We start from the raw sequence: 14,737 nt of genomic DNA on the forward strand, positions 1-14,737 counted from the left end.
CCGCCAATCCTCTAAGGATCTCGCGATCTAGATCTGCATCCTCTTCCTCCTCCGGTACTCTAGCGGGGGGTGACCAGATCCGACTCGGCCGATCCGTTACGATCAGATCCGTGTCGGATCTAGCTCGACGTATCGTTGACTCCTTTCTCATTTTGACGTCGACGTTGATCGCGGATTTAGGAGACATGCTGAAGCTCCGGCTTCGGCGGAGATTGAAGGCTCCGGATCCTGAGTTATGGGATCCGGTTAGGATGTTTGACGGGGCTTGGAACGATGCGGATCGGATTAGTATAGCTGATTTCATTGCGGATCCTAACCGAACCCGATAATTAAGAGAGAATACTGTGCAAGGGAGAGACCAAAAAAGGAAAAAGTGTTGGGAGGAAACTCAAAAGGTGCTGATATTTATAGGTGAGTCCCACTAAGGGCACACCTCCAACTACACCTTCAACCACACTCCCTCTCTCTATAGTGGTAGTGGTATGATATTTTAAAAAATATCATGCAGGACCCACTATCACTATAGAGAGAGGGAATGTGGTTGGAAGTGTGCCTCTATCATTATTTTTTATAGGTGGAAGTACCTCTTGCACTTCTGTCCACGCTGTAAAGCTAAAGCGTCAGGAGACGGCGTTCTGCATGCTGACACGTACGCAAAATCACGTGACGCGGGTCGGTGGGGATGGGGACCGAGGGGACGACAGTTGTAGAGCGACACGTGCGAAGGGAGAGAGGGGTTCACGGGGGCTTAGGGATGGACGTGGGAGAGAGTGCCACGCGCGACCGGCTTGCCAACGTGAGTGGGTGCACACAGGAAGTTTCCAAGGGAATGATGGATTCAGTCAACGGTTTTTGGTTAAAGATTCCTTGAATAGAAGATTCTGTGAAAGAATCTTATATTTTGTTAAGGGGCTGTTTGGATAGGTTTTTATGGGTGGTAAAAGAAAAAAAAGCTGTCAAAAATGTCAGCTTTTTGGTAACTTTCCCCCAAAATCACCTTTTTAAGGGGTGATTTTAGGGGAAAGCTGCCAAAAAGCTGATATTTTTGACAGCTTTCCCCACTTTTACCACCCAAAAAAAAGAACCAAACAGCCCCTAAGCGTTCTCGATAGACTTTTTATAATTTTTTTTTTTTGCTAAAAATTGAACCCGGCTTTTCTAGGCCTTGCCCGAGCCTGGGTCCGGGACGAGTTCAGGCCCGACCTGGTCCGGGCCTAAAGCCCATTTGGACAGGGCTATGTGTTGCTTGTGGATCTACTTATTTTATTTTCTAAAATATTTTATGCAATTAGATATATAATTTATGGAAAAGTTTAATTTTGGATGTAATTATGAGAAATCTTAAGGACTTATTTGCAATTTTCTCATCATTAAAACCCCAGACTACATATAAATATTTGTGAGGTTTATTTTTGAAGGGTTTAATCTGTAGATCTTATAAAGTAATAGGGTTCTTTCTGTAAATATATGAAAGGTTAGGGCTCTTTTTGTAGATTATGAAGATATAGGTTTTTTTGGCAAAATTTTTAAGGTTAATCCTATAAATTTTACTAATTCCTGCCGTTTTTATAAAATTGAGGATTTTTTATAAAAATTTGCAATTTTTGGAATACCCAAAAGGCACAATTCTATTTTTTTAAACCTAAAGGATAGTTTTATTTACTTATTATTTAAGATAATGTATGTCATTGAATTTTATAGATACTCGTGGTTTTATTTGCAAATTCGTAATACAATTTTAGCATTAAGATGGGTAAATATAATACTTATTGTAAAATATAATTTTACTGCTTTTCAACTGATATGCAAATTTTAGGATTTTTTCTGTAAATTATGCAAGTTATGGATGAATTTTGGGTGTTTGTAAGTTCGAAGACTTTTTGAAAAAACAAATGCAATTTCTAAAAGTCTTTTGGTTATTTTTTGTAAATTTTACAAACTCTTAGGGTTGTTCTATAACAAATTGCAAATTGTTGAAGTCTCTTAGGGGGTGTTAGTCACCTAGAACTTAAAATTGGAACTAGGATAATCTATGAGATAAATTTTTTAAGGTGTTAGTCACATAGAACTAAAACTAAAACAAAATTTTATAGTGTTAGTCAAGTAGAACTCTAACAAAACTAGAATTAGGATAATGGTACAAAATTGTCCCATTTTTTTTTTCTATACAAAAATGAGAGTTCTAGTCTCTTAAATTATTCCAAGTTTTAGCTTGGAACTAGGTGGTAAAAAACTAGAACTCATATTTATATTGTTATTTTTTATTTTTTATTTTTTATATATTTTTTTTCTCTACTTCTTTCCTATTATGGTTATCAGTTTACCCTTACCTCCGGACTCTCATGAGAGTTCGGAGGTAAGGGTAAATGAGAGTTCTAGTTACTTCAATTTAGATCCCAAAATTTTCTTGATGCACATCCAACAAAAAGATGTCAGCTTATTAGATTAGCAAAAGTATAAAAAGAAAGAAAAATGTGATCGTGTAAAGAGAAACATCCAAGAACAAATTAAAGGACATGGGGGAAAAGATATGCTTCAATAGGGGGTGGAAATAGAAAATGAAAAAAACTACTATAAGGAAGTCAATCTGAAGCGTATGTGAGAAATAATTGATCTTCGTTCTAGAAATAAATATAATAATAATAAACAAAATGAAGTAGTAACACAAAAATTAAAGCAATACCTAGTAAAAAGACAAATCTTTAAGCGAGAATTTGATTTAAGATGTGAAGGGCATGATAAATTATTGGGATTTATAGTTGTGCTATTAGAAGATGAACAGTTGTAACGATTCTTATGATTATGATAGTAGTGAGAATAAACACATGAAATGTTAGTTAATTAGGAGTTGTATGAGAACGATATGGAGAGGCATGACTTATGTATGTATGTATATGTTTTATGTATACATGTATGTGTTGTAACATAACTTCGAGTGTATTTGGCAAGAAGAAATGTTTTAACATGGCAACACACTTTTATAAATAGTATTATATTAAGGTAGAGATCAATGTAATTTTTCTGCAAACGTGAAAGTGCATTCAATAGGCATGAAAGTACAAGAAAATACGTATTTCATTCTTTAAACTGAATGAAGAAAGAAAGAGATAAGCAGGTATATAAACTATCTGTATGCCTGCGATTATACGACTGAACTGTTACGAAAATAATTTCTTAAAAAAATAATTATATGGTGACTACTTTGTGAGTATGTTTGGGGGCAGTTTGGTTCAATTTCTGTAAAAAAAGAAAAGGAAAAGTACCCAAAAATTAAATTTTAATGTATTTCTATAAAAAATAACAAGAGAAGTTTATTGAAATTCAAAAAGTGGTGTTTTCTTATTTTTTATTCTTTTTCTGTTTGCTTCAAAATACAAAAAGAGGAAAAATGAACTTTATAGAAAATGAGTTGAGAAGTGAATCTGGATAAGTTTATACAAGAACTATTATTTAAATCAATGCGTCAGATTTCTCACCAATTTCCCCTCATTTTGAGAGGAAGTTGATTTTTATAAAATATAGTACTTTTCTCTCCTTTATAGAAAACATTTCTATGAATTTTTTTGAACCAAACATAGTTTATAGAAAACTACAGAATTTTTTTAATTACAAAATTAACACTGTCAAGCTAAAACTTTTCTGCAAAATGTGTGAACTAAACACCGCCTTACATGATGGTAGGTGAGGTCATTATCATGATAAATATGAAAGCAAAGAAATACTGAAATTGATATGTAGAAGGTTATTTGGTACTATTTAGATATGTAATTTAACCTGCACATTTGCTTGTCCCCAGTCAGATTGATAGTAGGTTGAAGCATCTTTTCAAGGAGGGAACTGTCAACAGATTGTCAGTGGCTAAATAATTAAACCTAGAGTTCAAAGGTGTGTAAAAGGACAAACAATTGTGAACTGGCTATTTTAGGATGCATATGCGCAATCTCTTGCTCCTTTGCAGTTAGCCCTAGAACTATCGACACGATTCAACTGTCTTAAAGTCCAGAAAGCAACATCGATCATCTTACCGTCAATTTTCTATGTGCTACCGTTGTTTTGATAACAAGACGAGCACTTTCATTTTCAGTCTCATGAGATAACAGATGACAGTGTTCGTCGCTATTGTAACGTTTGATTGGAGAGGATTCGGATCTTTAAAAAAATGACGGAGACCGTAAAAAAAAAAAGATCCTATTTTCTCATTTATATTCGTCTTAGTTTGTCGAACAATTAATTACGGGTTTGTTCTTGAGAGCTTTATATGATTGAGCTCACACGAGTTGTACCACCCATTTATCCGTTCTGTACTTTTTATAACACATGAAATTAAGGATAAAGAGCGGACCAATATAATTCACACGGCGAAGCCGTGTTGCCCCTTTTCGTGGGGGGTGCCTGGATTCGATTTCTATGAGTCTAACTAAGCTTAAAAGACAAAGTTCATTTATCTTTAAATCTAAAATGTAGAATATAAACTGTATAGTTACATGCAATAGGTGTATAGCTAACATACTATTACAGGTATAGCTACATACCATAGGGTTTATAAATACATACTATAGTGTATATAATATAAGAGATTAATTGCCCGTTTGTTTCATTTTTTTTTGAAGGAGAAAGTTAGAGGAAAGCTGACAAATCTAACAAAAACTGTCAGTTTTGGCAGGCTTTCTTGCAAAAACGCCTCTTTTAGAGGCGTTTTTGCAAGAAAGCCTGCCAAAACTGACAGTTTTTGTCAGATTTGGCAGGCTTTCCCCTTCCCATTTTTGCAAACAAACAGCCCCTAATGGGTATCATATGTCATATGAGAGGATTCCCTCATATACAATGATGTGGCACAATCTCCACCAAGTGAATAAAGTAGGAGAGAGAATGCCTCATAAATACACTTAGTGGAGATTGTGCCACATTATTGTATATGAGAGAATCCTCTCATATGACATATGATACCCATTAATCTCATAATATAATACATACTATAGGTTATATAATTAAAGACTTTAGGTGTATAACTATATACTCTATCATATATAGTTATACACTTTGTATTTTATAACGGACTTTGTATTTTGGGTATATTGGAACATATAAACCAGGTGGGGTTTTTTTTTTTTTTTTGGGTAAAGAGGAGTAAAAGTTTGGGTTCAAAAGCAAAAACTATATGTATGTGTGTGTATATAAAAGATCTTTTGAATTCGAGTGTGAAAGCGAACCTAGATCCTAGCCTGCTTCTCGAAACCTTGATTAATTTGCAATCTAATCGGAAAACTTAAAAGCAAAACCTTAAAAATACTATTTATACTACAATATACATTATTCTTGTTGCAGCATGATTCAGAATATTAAAATTTACTGTTTATTTTTTAGCCTTAGCCATACTATCCTGGCTATAATGATTTATTTTCCATAAATACTATTCATGCAACAGTGTAAATTTTTTTGAATATTACACATGCTCTATATGCTGCAATGAATTATAAGACTTTTATCCACTATTAAGTTGAAGTAATATTTTCTAACCTTGAGAATATTTATATCTTTTTTTCTAATTCTTGCAAATGATTAATTTAACCTTTATCAGACATTTCATAAATATAAAATTTTCGGGCTCTATTATAGAAAATTGGTAAAACTTACTAATTAGTGTATTACTTTTGCTAAGCTGGTTTGGATATTCACTCTGTAAATATTAATAAAAAGATTGTTGCTGAAGTTTTTATAAATAGTTATACATAAAAATCATACTATCATTTTGGCTACATATATACTTTGGTAAATAATACTCGCAGCAACACGCGGGATTAATATATAGTAGTGTGTGTATAAACTTTATCTACAGTTTACCCTTTTAGCATTGCTAATAGAGCTTGTTCCGGTTTGGGTGAGAGCACAAGGTATTTCTAGTAGTAATTAATTAATTAATAAAAGCCATGTTTCCAAACAAAATAATGGGGGTCCAAGCGCACGGAATGGCCATCTTTTTCAAAAAGCGTTTAAAGTGAGACTGAAGAGTCGGTCGCAATCGGGTGAACATGCCGTGGCCATAAATAAATCACTCGCCACTTCTAAACTTTTAATGCAAAATGTCAAAGTCCACTGCTCCTCTGCCTACATGCATGCACCCTTCTCATATAATGATTTTTCAAGTGCATGCGCCAGATATTTCATGCAATATTTTCTACCCTTTTCCCTTCTTTTCATGGATGCCAAAGATTCACGAATCAGAGAAATTAACCTCCGTGATTGTCTTCAGTATATAATCGGTAAATGCATTTAAGCACGTGGTTCGATTGAATGTAATTTGAAGTATTTATACTTGACTCCTATGTATTCATTCATTGTTTTACTCTCAGAAAAAGATTATAATAGTCCAAATATAATAGAAAGTTAGAATGATCTACTGAACTGTCAAATTGAAAGAAAGAAAAAACGCTAAGAAAATGTACGAGAGGAAGCGAATTTGTAGAAATGATTTTTATCTTATTATCTAGAGTGGCACTACAGTCACACCCCCAACCATATTTTTTTTAAAAAATCTAAAGTGAGGTCCGTGTACTGTAGCTGAGAAAAAAATCTAAAGTGGGCCCCGTGCACTGTAACTGAGAGAGAGGAGATGTGCCTCAAGGTATGGTTAGGAGTGTGAGTGTAGTGTTTTCCTAATATCTATCTCTACTAATCATTGACCGTCCGTTTTCCCGTCAGTTTCTCGGGCACCCGTACAGATCACGTGCAACGGATCGACGGACGAGGGCGCCACAAAATGCGGCGGCCACATGCAAAGTATGGCAAGCGGGGCCCACGAGATAACGCAGGGCATGGAGAATGGGAGGTCCCAGGCTTCCAAGTTTCAAGCATTTTCTGATTTGTTGTTTTCTAGATGTAGCAGCATCCTCTGCTCCTGACGGGATAACAAGGGCAAGACCAAGGCGGGTCCAAAAAAAACAGTGATCTGATTATTAAAAAAAAAGATTCAATGTATAAATTAAAAAATGATTCTGCAAAACAAAAGAAAGAAGGCCCTAAAAATTTAGCATTTTTTTTAATGAAAATAGGGCATACTGTCCTATCATGTATATATAAACAAAAAATGAGAGTGTTTACAAAAGATATCTGATTGTGATTATGCCTGAGCCTCCGAGTTAGAGGGTATTAGGCCAAATCACCAAAAGATGTCTCTTACATAAGATTAAGACAAAACATCTAGCAGGGACCAAAAAAAAAAACAACAAAATGGAAAGCCAGACTACATCATGACCCTGGAAGCTGAGACTAGAAAACCAAAAACAAAAACTGGTATGGAAAGAACTGCAGCAAGGAAGCCACTACCCATGGGGACTTGGAAGGCCATTGCTGTCAGCACTCGATTCTGCTATATCAAGAAGGCCCTAAAAATTTAGCATTTGGTTATATTATTATCAGATTTGATAAACTATATAGAGGAGAATGTATGCTTAATTAATTAATAGTATGATTAATTATATATGATCATTCATGATCAAGAACAAACATTTGCTGATTTGCTTCCATCAAGAAAGAAGAAGGGGGAAATAAAACGTTTACTGATTAGTTTACAGGCGTATCATCTAAGATCTGATATCAAAATTCACATCAGTAGTAAAAAAAACCACTTCTATTAATTATCGACATGTTTTCATAAATACATGCAGACTTTCGAATTCGGTTGTCAGTACGCACATAAACCACTTGTAACCTTTTTTTTTTTGGGTACTAATTGACCACCTGGACTCACTTTTAAGTTAAATGTTTTTCAATTTTACTATAATAATTAGTTGTCAAATACCAAATATATAAGAGAGATAGTCCTTAGTGGTTGTTAGATGATATCAATTACCCAAAAAAATTAACTAAAAAATAGACGTAGATGGTTGATTGCAACAAAAAATACTTTAACGCCAGCTTATATATAAATTAAAAATCAAAAGTAGTTCTTGTAAATGATCCCATTTTAAAGATGGTTTCTTAAAATCAGCTAAGTACATAGAATTTTAATTAAATTGATTAGTTAGAGATGATTTTTAAGTTAGGAAAATAGTGTTTTTTTTTACCTTTTGCTCCATGAAGATTTTTTTTTCTATGTCCCTTAGGATAGAATCATTATTGGCTAAATATAATAAAACCCCCCTTACTTTGAATGATCATCAGAAAACCCCCCTTAACTTTGAAAATATGAGAAACCCCCCTCCCCCAAGTTAAGGGCTTATCAAAAAACTCTCCTTAACTTTGAAATTTTATCAGAAAAACCCTATAAATTAAGGAGGTTTTCTTATAAAATGTCAAGGTTAAAGGGAATTTTCTGATAAAATCTGAAAGTTAAGAGGATTTTGCGACAATCTTGACACTTTGAGGGGGATTCTTATATTATGAAAGTTAAAGGGGGTTTTTCGATAATTGTTCAAAGCTAAGGGGTATTTTTGATATCTAGCCAATCATTATAGGTACTACTTTTCCTAACAAATCCTTCATGACATTTTGTGTTCAATTAGGGGCTGTTTGGTTGGTTTCTTTTGCCCCTGATTCCCTGCCAAAACACCATTTTTAGGGGCGTTTTGACAAGAAAGTTGTCAAAACTGACAGCAAGCTGTCAGTTTTGGCAAGGAATCAGGGGCAAAAGAAGTAAAACAAACAGCCCCTTAGTAGTCTTGTTACAATTTGTCCTCGATTCTTGAAAAGAGTGATGAAAATTGATTTCCTAGGATTACTCCGGGGCGGAGTGAACTTCGTACTTAGTCATTGCATTCAGAGTTTGATACATGAAAAGTGTGATGCTCATCAATATAACTTGGAAGATTTTTGGATCCTTGAACATTAATGGTTAATATGTTTTTTCCTTTTTTTCTTTTGTATTTGTAATTTAAATTTAAACTAAAAAAAGTTATTAACTTCAAGTGGACGTAAGTCTTCCTTTGAAGTCCAAACTATGTATATATTTGTGTCTGTGATTTTTTCCTATGTGATGTTAATCTTTGTGTGTGTATATCATTTTAAATAGAGTGTGAAATAGAAAAAAATAATTTAAATATAATTTAATAGATATGAATACAAAGTTAATATAGCTTAAAAATTAGAAATAGAAAATTATAAAAAAATAAAAAAATTTATGGGCCGACTCGCAACCCATGGGCCGTGGGCCATGACCGTCTCGGCCAGCCCCTAGGTGGTCGTGGGCTAGGTTAGATCCTATCTCATACTTGGGATCAGAAAATAAGCCTGGCCCACCTAGAATAAGCCCTAGATAAGACTCGATCTAACCTTAAACCCAGTGGGCCGGGTGATAGGCCTCAATTGGCCCAGCCCATGCCCGCACCTAGCACGAAGAAACAGGGGGTCACGAACAACAAACATGAAATGGGGCCCACGACTCGTGCCGTTAAGACATGTAAGTCCCGTGACTGCATGGGGAGCCGCCGAGCTGCTGATGGAGTGAAGTCAATTGCTATTCATCACAAAACAGCAAACATGACTTCTCTCATCGTGTTGAATTAGGACACAGTCACGTTCTCACGTAATAGGCGGCCGAAAGTCAGATAGAGATCCTAGTACATTACTGCTGTTTACGGAAAAGGACAAGGCCCAATAATTTTGATGCTGTTGACAAACTGCTGCTGCTGCTTAAGCCGAACGGAGGAGAAAAAGAAATTCCATAGTCACGGCGAGCTTCCATATTTGATTTTTGTTCTTTTCTTTTTAGTTTTCTTTTAATTTACTGGAGAGTTTGTAGCTGCATGTACCGAACTGAATGTACTGAAAAAGATCCGAGGGGACCATCCGAGTCTCTTTGACATTATTAGAAGAACTGCATATCGTCGGCCTAGAGCATGCTTCAATGATGCAAGAGAGAGAGAGAGAGAGAGAGAGAGAGAGAGAGTTAAAGCTGTGAATAACTCTGTGTTTGGAAAGAGAAATTTAAATTTTAACTTCTTTGAGAGTTTTCTTGGGAAGGTAGAAAAGGGGAAGGTGGGAAAATTTTAAGCTAAAATAAGACATCCCAAATCTAGAGGTAAAGGAGGGCAGGGGAAGGAAAAATTAACAAGTTCCTTCCTTTTCTTACCATTCCTTGCCTTCTCTTAGCGAGGTCCCAAACAGACTATAAAGCTCAAGCAAGTTCCCTTGTGATCTTTTTGCTCATATGAACTTATGAACACCAAACATTCATCTGCTATTATATAGCACTTATTTATACAGAACCGAACATCTTAAAATCGAACAAGATCCTACTGGAGCTGCAAAATGTTTCACGAATAACACTGATTCATCATGAATCCACCAACAGCAAAAGACTAAATAGGAGAGCCAGACTCGCAACAGTTTTGAAAAGCCATTAGAACAATATAAATATAGAAAACGCAATGGAGCTGCTAACTAATTTACGACATATCAAATTAAAAAAAATGTCTAGAAAATATTGGGAAAAAGGAGAGAACGATTTTGTAGCCAGCATTTGATACAAATCTATGATTCTATAAGGAGGTACAGTGTACCATTCTCTGTGAATCTGCACGCTCAATGCTAAATTTTTTATGAAGAGTATCAGAACCTAATGATCAAAACTCATGGAAGAAATAACTAAGATATGGACAAGTTTTGAATACAGTTTGCAAAGTGCAAGACTTCCATAGATATCTACAGAAACTTAGTAGAGAACAACAGAGAAGAGTTACACAACTAGTGGGCTAGCTATTTGCCTCTTTAGAGGCTAAAGTGCTCATATAAACTTAAAAACATTACTTGAAGTGAATAAAGTCTGACAATAATAACAAGAGATTCAACAGAGACATCATGTTTAAGAAATTGGACGCTACTCGAAATGGCACTTATTGGATAGTTTTTCTAAAGGGTTAAAAGGTTGTGATGTTATCAAACAGTTTTCGAGCTTAGTGTGCATAACTGGCTCAGTATTGACAAAAAAAAGTGTATGGAATTTTTTTTTTGAGATTCTAACTCAATATAGGTACAAGACAATTGGATCTGGTTTTATGTTCAAAGGAAGAGGACATTAAGGTCCCAATATTTACAAAATTAATAGGGGAAATTACCAGATAGTTACTGATGTTTCTTGAGCTTTGCTGCCGAAGAAGAAGACCCTGTATCATGGTTGGAGGTTTTAATAATAAAGAGCAGTGTTTCCACAAGCATGCCGAACACCAAACCTATGATGCCTCCAGCAGCATTCTGGCAGCAAGAGTTCACAAGGAACGATATTAATAAGGGCCAGAATTGTTGCCTTTTCATAGACAGAGAGAGAGAGAAATATGGGTATGCTTGGTACCAAACAAAAAAAGTTATGCTTGGTAGTGAGGTGGCATAATCCCCTCCACTCATTCAAATGGTTGCATATCCTCATGCACTCCTCAAGCCATGTGAATGTGGTCCCCCATTTGAATGAGTGGAGGGGATTGTGCCACCTCACTACCAAGCACAAAATTTGTGTTTGGTACCAAGCATACCCATATTTCTCATATATATATATATATATATAGAGAGAGAGAGAGAGAGAGAGATTGGTATGCTTGGTACCAATCACAAAAAATGGTTCTTGCAGGCATTTAGGAAGGGAAAGCAAATGTATTCAGATTACCATGACAATACTGTGATTGAACAGGGCTCTGAAAGCAGCATATCCAACCAAATAGCCAGTAAACATTATCAGCACAACATGTATACCTGCAAAAAGAGAAGTTTAAATTGGCTCATATCATAAGTTCAATATTTCTAAGTAATAAAGGCGCCATGCATATATTTCAATCAAATCTTTATCACACAGATGTGAATAGAAGGGACCAATCAAGGTGCAGTATCGATACGATTCGAAAACCACAGATGACATACAAGGAATATTTGGCAACCAGTGATTTTCTAAATTTCTATTCTGGCTACTTAAACTATACAAATAATGCCAAAATATGATGGTGTCTAATATTCATGAAGCAATGAAGCTAATACCTCCAGATATGCTTAACCGAATCTTGTAGAAAGACCAATTAGTTGATCATCAGAAAGTCAAGTGCCGGCATATCTAGCAATGCTCACAAGCATTCCTGTTATAGGTGATATCTAGTGTTAGAACATGAAATTATAACCCTCAATCGTTAGAAAGAGTTTTGAACGGAAGGTCCTTCGACATGATATCAGTGCATTTCAGGTTCAATTCCCACTGCCCACTGACTTAAAGTGGATTAAACAAATGATACCGCATGAGTCCAACTTTAGGGCACCCATTCTGCGGGGTCATGTTAAAAAATTAATTCTCAACCCTCATCACAAACTTTGGAGTTTTCGGTCCAGCGAAAGATCCGTTGACATCTATTATACCCAAAACGAGTACCAACATACTTTAATCTTATCCATATACTCAAGTAAAGTTCATCAAAGACCATCACCACTGCTTAAGGGGGGAAATGATTACTCTAGGGCACTATCCTATGAGTGCCTGCTATATCCCACAAGCTGGTCTCCACTTAAGAATAATATTTGTCACCATTTATTTGTAGTCCGAATCTTGCATATATCAAGTATTAAGATTACAAGGATATGAGACCAGTGTTAACACAGGTATGAACTCAGCATTCAAGTGCCATAAAGTGTTAACATCACAATTAGTCACATACGAGGAGAAGCAATGGGCTCTGTTTAGCACTACTTTTTTACCTATGACGACAATGAAATAATTAGCAGTGAGAAATAATTAACAAAGAGCATCAGATATTGTTTGGATGTCGTGAACATAGAAAACACAATATCCATTAACACCTCTTTTTTCTGATTCTTCCCTTGTTCGTTTCCAAATATTCATTCTTGTTACTTCCAATACAACATAGAAAACACAGTAACCATCTTTATCTCCCTTTCCTTTTAATAAGCACTCTACAAGTCATGCCACATGGGTGTGTAAAGAGTGAGTCGTGTCCACATGTCTGCCACAACAATTTATGATAATCATATTGTAGACTAGAACCTAGCCCAGATCTAGCACGAAGTATAAACTATCTTCTCTATAATACATTAATTACAAGGATGCAAATCTCTTAAAAGATTTAAGGATTTGTAAAACCTAAGAGTGATTGTTTCTGTGACATAAAACCCCTTGCACTTCCTCTATATCGTTCGGCTTCATCGTTATATGAGAACTAACATATCCGAAGAGTTGGGTGTATTTTTGAAATTCTAGATCAAAAAGTGATTGTTATGGAGTTCACTCACACAACAAGGTTTTGCAGGGTTACATATGATGTAACATATCCAAAGAGAAGAAGATGACTCGGTTAACAATGTGTTTGCTAGAGTACAAAACTATAAATCTCAATCCTCACCAAATTATTCAATAAAAGGAATGATGACCTAGAATCAGAGCAATCCAGGTTCGAATCCAAGTCCCCCTGAATTTCAAGGGGATTTAAGAGAGAACATACCGTTATGTGAAGTATTTCCAGTTTCAATACATAGAAATGATGTCCAACTTGCAAGGCATGTTAAAATATGAAAACATAAATCTCAACTGTGACCACAACATTAGAGTTTTAATGTAATCGAAGAGATCTATCAAGTGCCAAGGGTGAACAAATACCAGATGACTATAGAGAAGGAAAATTTCTTCAATTTTTTTCTCTAATTTTCGCATCTTAACCCTATAAAGTGGATATTTGAAAAGTAAAATCAGGATTATTTCAATTATACTTTTATGCCCGAACGGGATCCTTAGAATTGCTTTCTTTTAACTAAGGTTTCATTAATCGCAACAAAAAACAATAAAAAAAACCCAAAAGCAACAATAATTATAATTCATACCAAAGCCAATTTGATCTTTGTAAGAAGAGAAAGGCTCATCCGTTCCCTTCTTCGGAGTAATATCCTTCACCAGCTCCGCATACGCTTTCCTCTCCGCCAGCTCCTCTAACTTCCTCAGCCTCGCCTTCAGCTCCTCACTCTGCAAATCCAACCCCAAATCCAAAACCCTAATCAAGACCCAGTAATAACAACCCAATAAAAACCTAAGAAATCCAAACCGTTTACCTTTTCCCTCGGCTTAGGGCTTGCGAAAACGAATTCGGATCCGGCGAAGAGGCGGGAGGGAGAAGGACGAGATTCGACCGGGAGAGCGGACCAAATGGCGCGAAGGGACTTGTAAGGGACGGAGGTTCGAGAGGAGAGATCGGAAGCGAGACCTCGGAGCTCCGGCGAGATGTCTGGACCCGAGTCCGATAAGACGGAGAGGAGAAAGGATCGGATTGAGTCGGTGTTCATGAGAACCAGACCGGAGTCGGGGGTGGATGAGGGATCGGGTTCGGACTTTGGAGACTGTGCCATGAGAGCGGCAAGGCAGCGAGCAGAGAAGAGTAGGGATGGAGAAAGGTTGCGAGAGTTTAGGGGGTTCGGCGACTTGGGAAAGCCCATTTTGGAAGCCCAATAGGTTGTGGCTTTTTGAACGTGCTGAGAACCAAAAAGGCCGGCCCGTCTTCAAAGGTGTGCACGACACGGGTTTAGTAGCAAAAAATAATCAATTTTAGGGAAAAAAGAGAATAAAATTTGTGGATCAACGACCGAAAAGAAAGTGGGGGAAAAAGAGTGATTTTTAGCGCATTGAGAGAACGTCAGTTCAGATCGATTTTTTCCTAATTAAATCAATTGGAACAGATACTAAACCAGTTAGGTTAGTTTAATCGGTTCAAACCAGTTAGATCTCTTCCCTAGCACAATGTCACGAAGCACACACGATGTAATTGTA

General features: G+C 36.0%; 1 protein-coding gene across 1 annotated transcript; it reads right to left on the reverse strand.

Annotated features, from left to right (window-relative positions):
• On the reverse strand, positions 10,726-14,442 carry LOC109837265. The gene is made up of 4 exons (XM_020405431.1): positions 14,026-14,442; positions 13,801-13,939; positions 11,594-11,679; positions 10,726-11,187 (listed from the first exon to the last, which is right to left on the reverse strand). The coding sequence occupies exons 1-4, from the start codon at positions 14,404-14,406 to the stop codon at positions 11,059-11,061; spliced, it is 735 nt and encodes a 244-aa protein (XP_020261020.1). The 5' UTR covers positions 14,407-14,442; the 3' UTR covers positions 10,726-11,058.

Source organism: Asparagus officinalis, chromosome 4 (assembly GCF_001876935.1).
Source record: "Asparagus officinalis chromosome 4, Aspof.V1, whole genome shotgun sequence".
Classification (NCBI taxonomy): Eukaryota; Viridiplantae; Streptophyta; class Magnoliopsida; order Asparagales; family Asparagaceae; genus Asparagus; species Asparagus officinalis.

Coding starts and splice junctions, on each gene's coding strand:
- LOC109837265 (XM_020405431.1), bottom strand. CDS start 14,406: ATGGGCTTTCCCAAGTCGCCGAACCCCCTAAACTCTCGCAACCTTTCT. Junction 13,940..14,025: donor GCCCTAAGCCGAGGGAAAAG/GTAAACGGTTTG, acceptor TTGGATTTGCAG/AGTGAGGAGCTGAAGGCGAG. Junction 11,680..13,800: donor CAAAGATCAAATTGGCTTTG/GTATGAATTATA, acceptor CTCTTTTTGCAG/GTATACATGTTGTGCTGATA.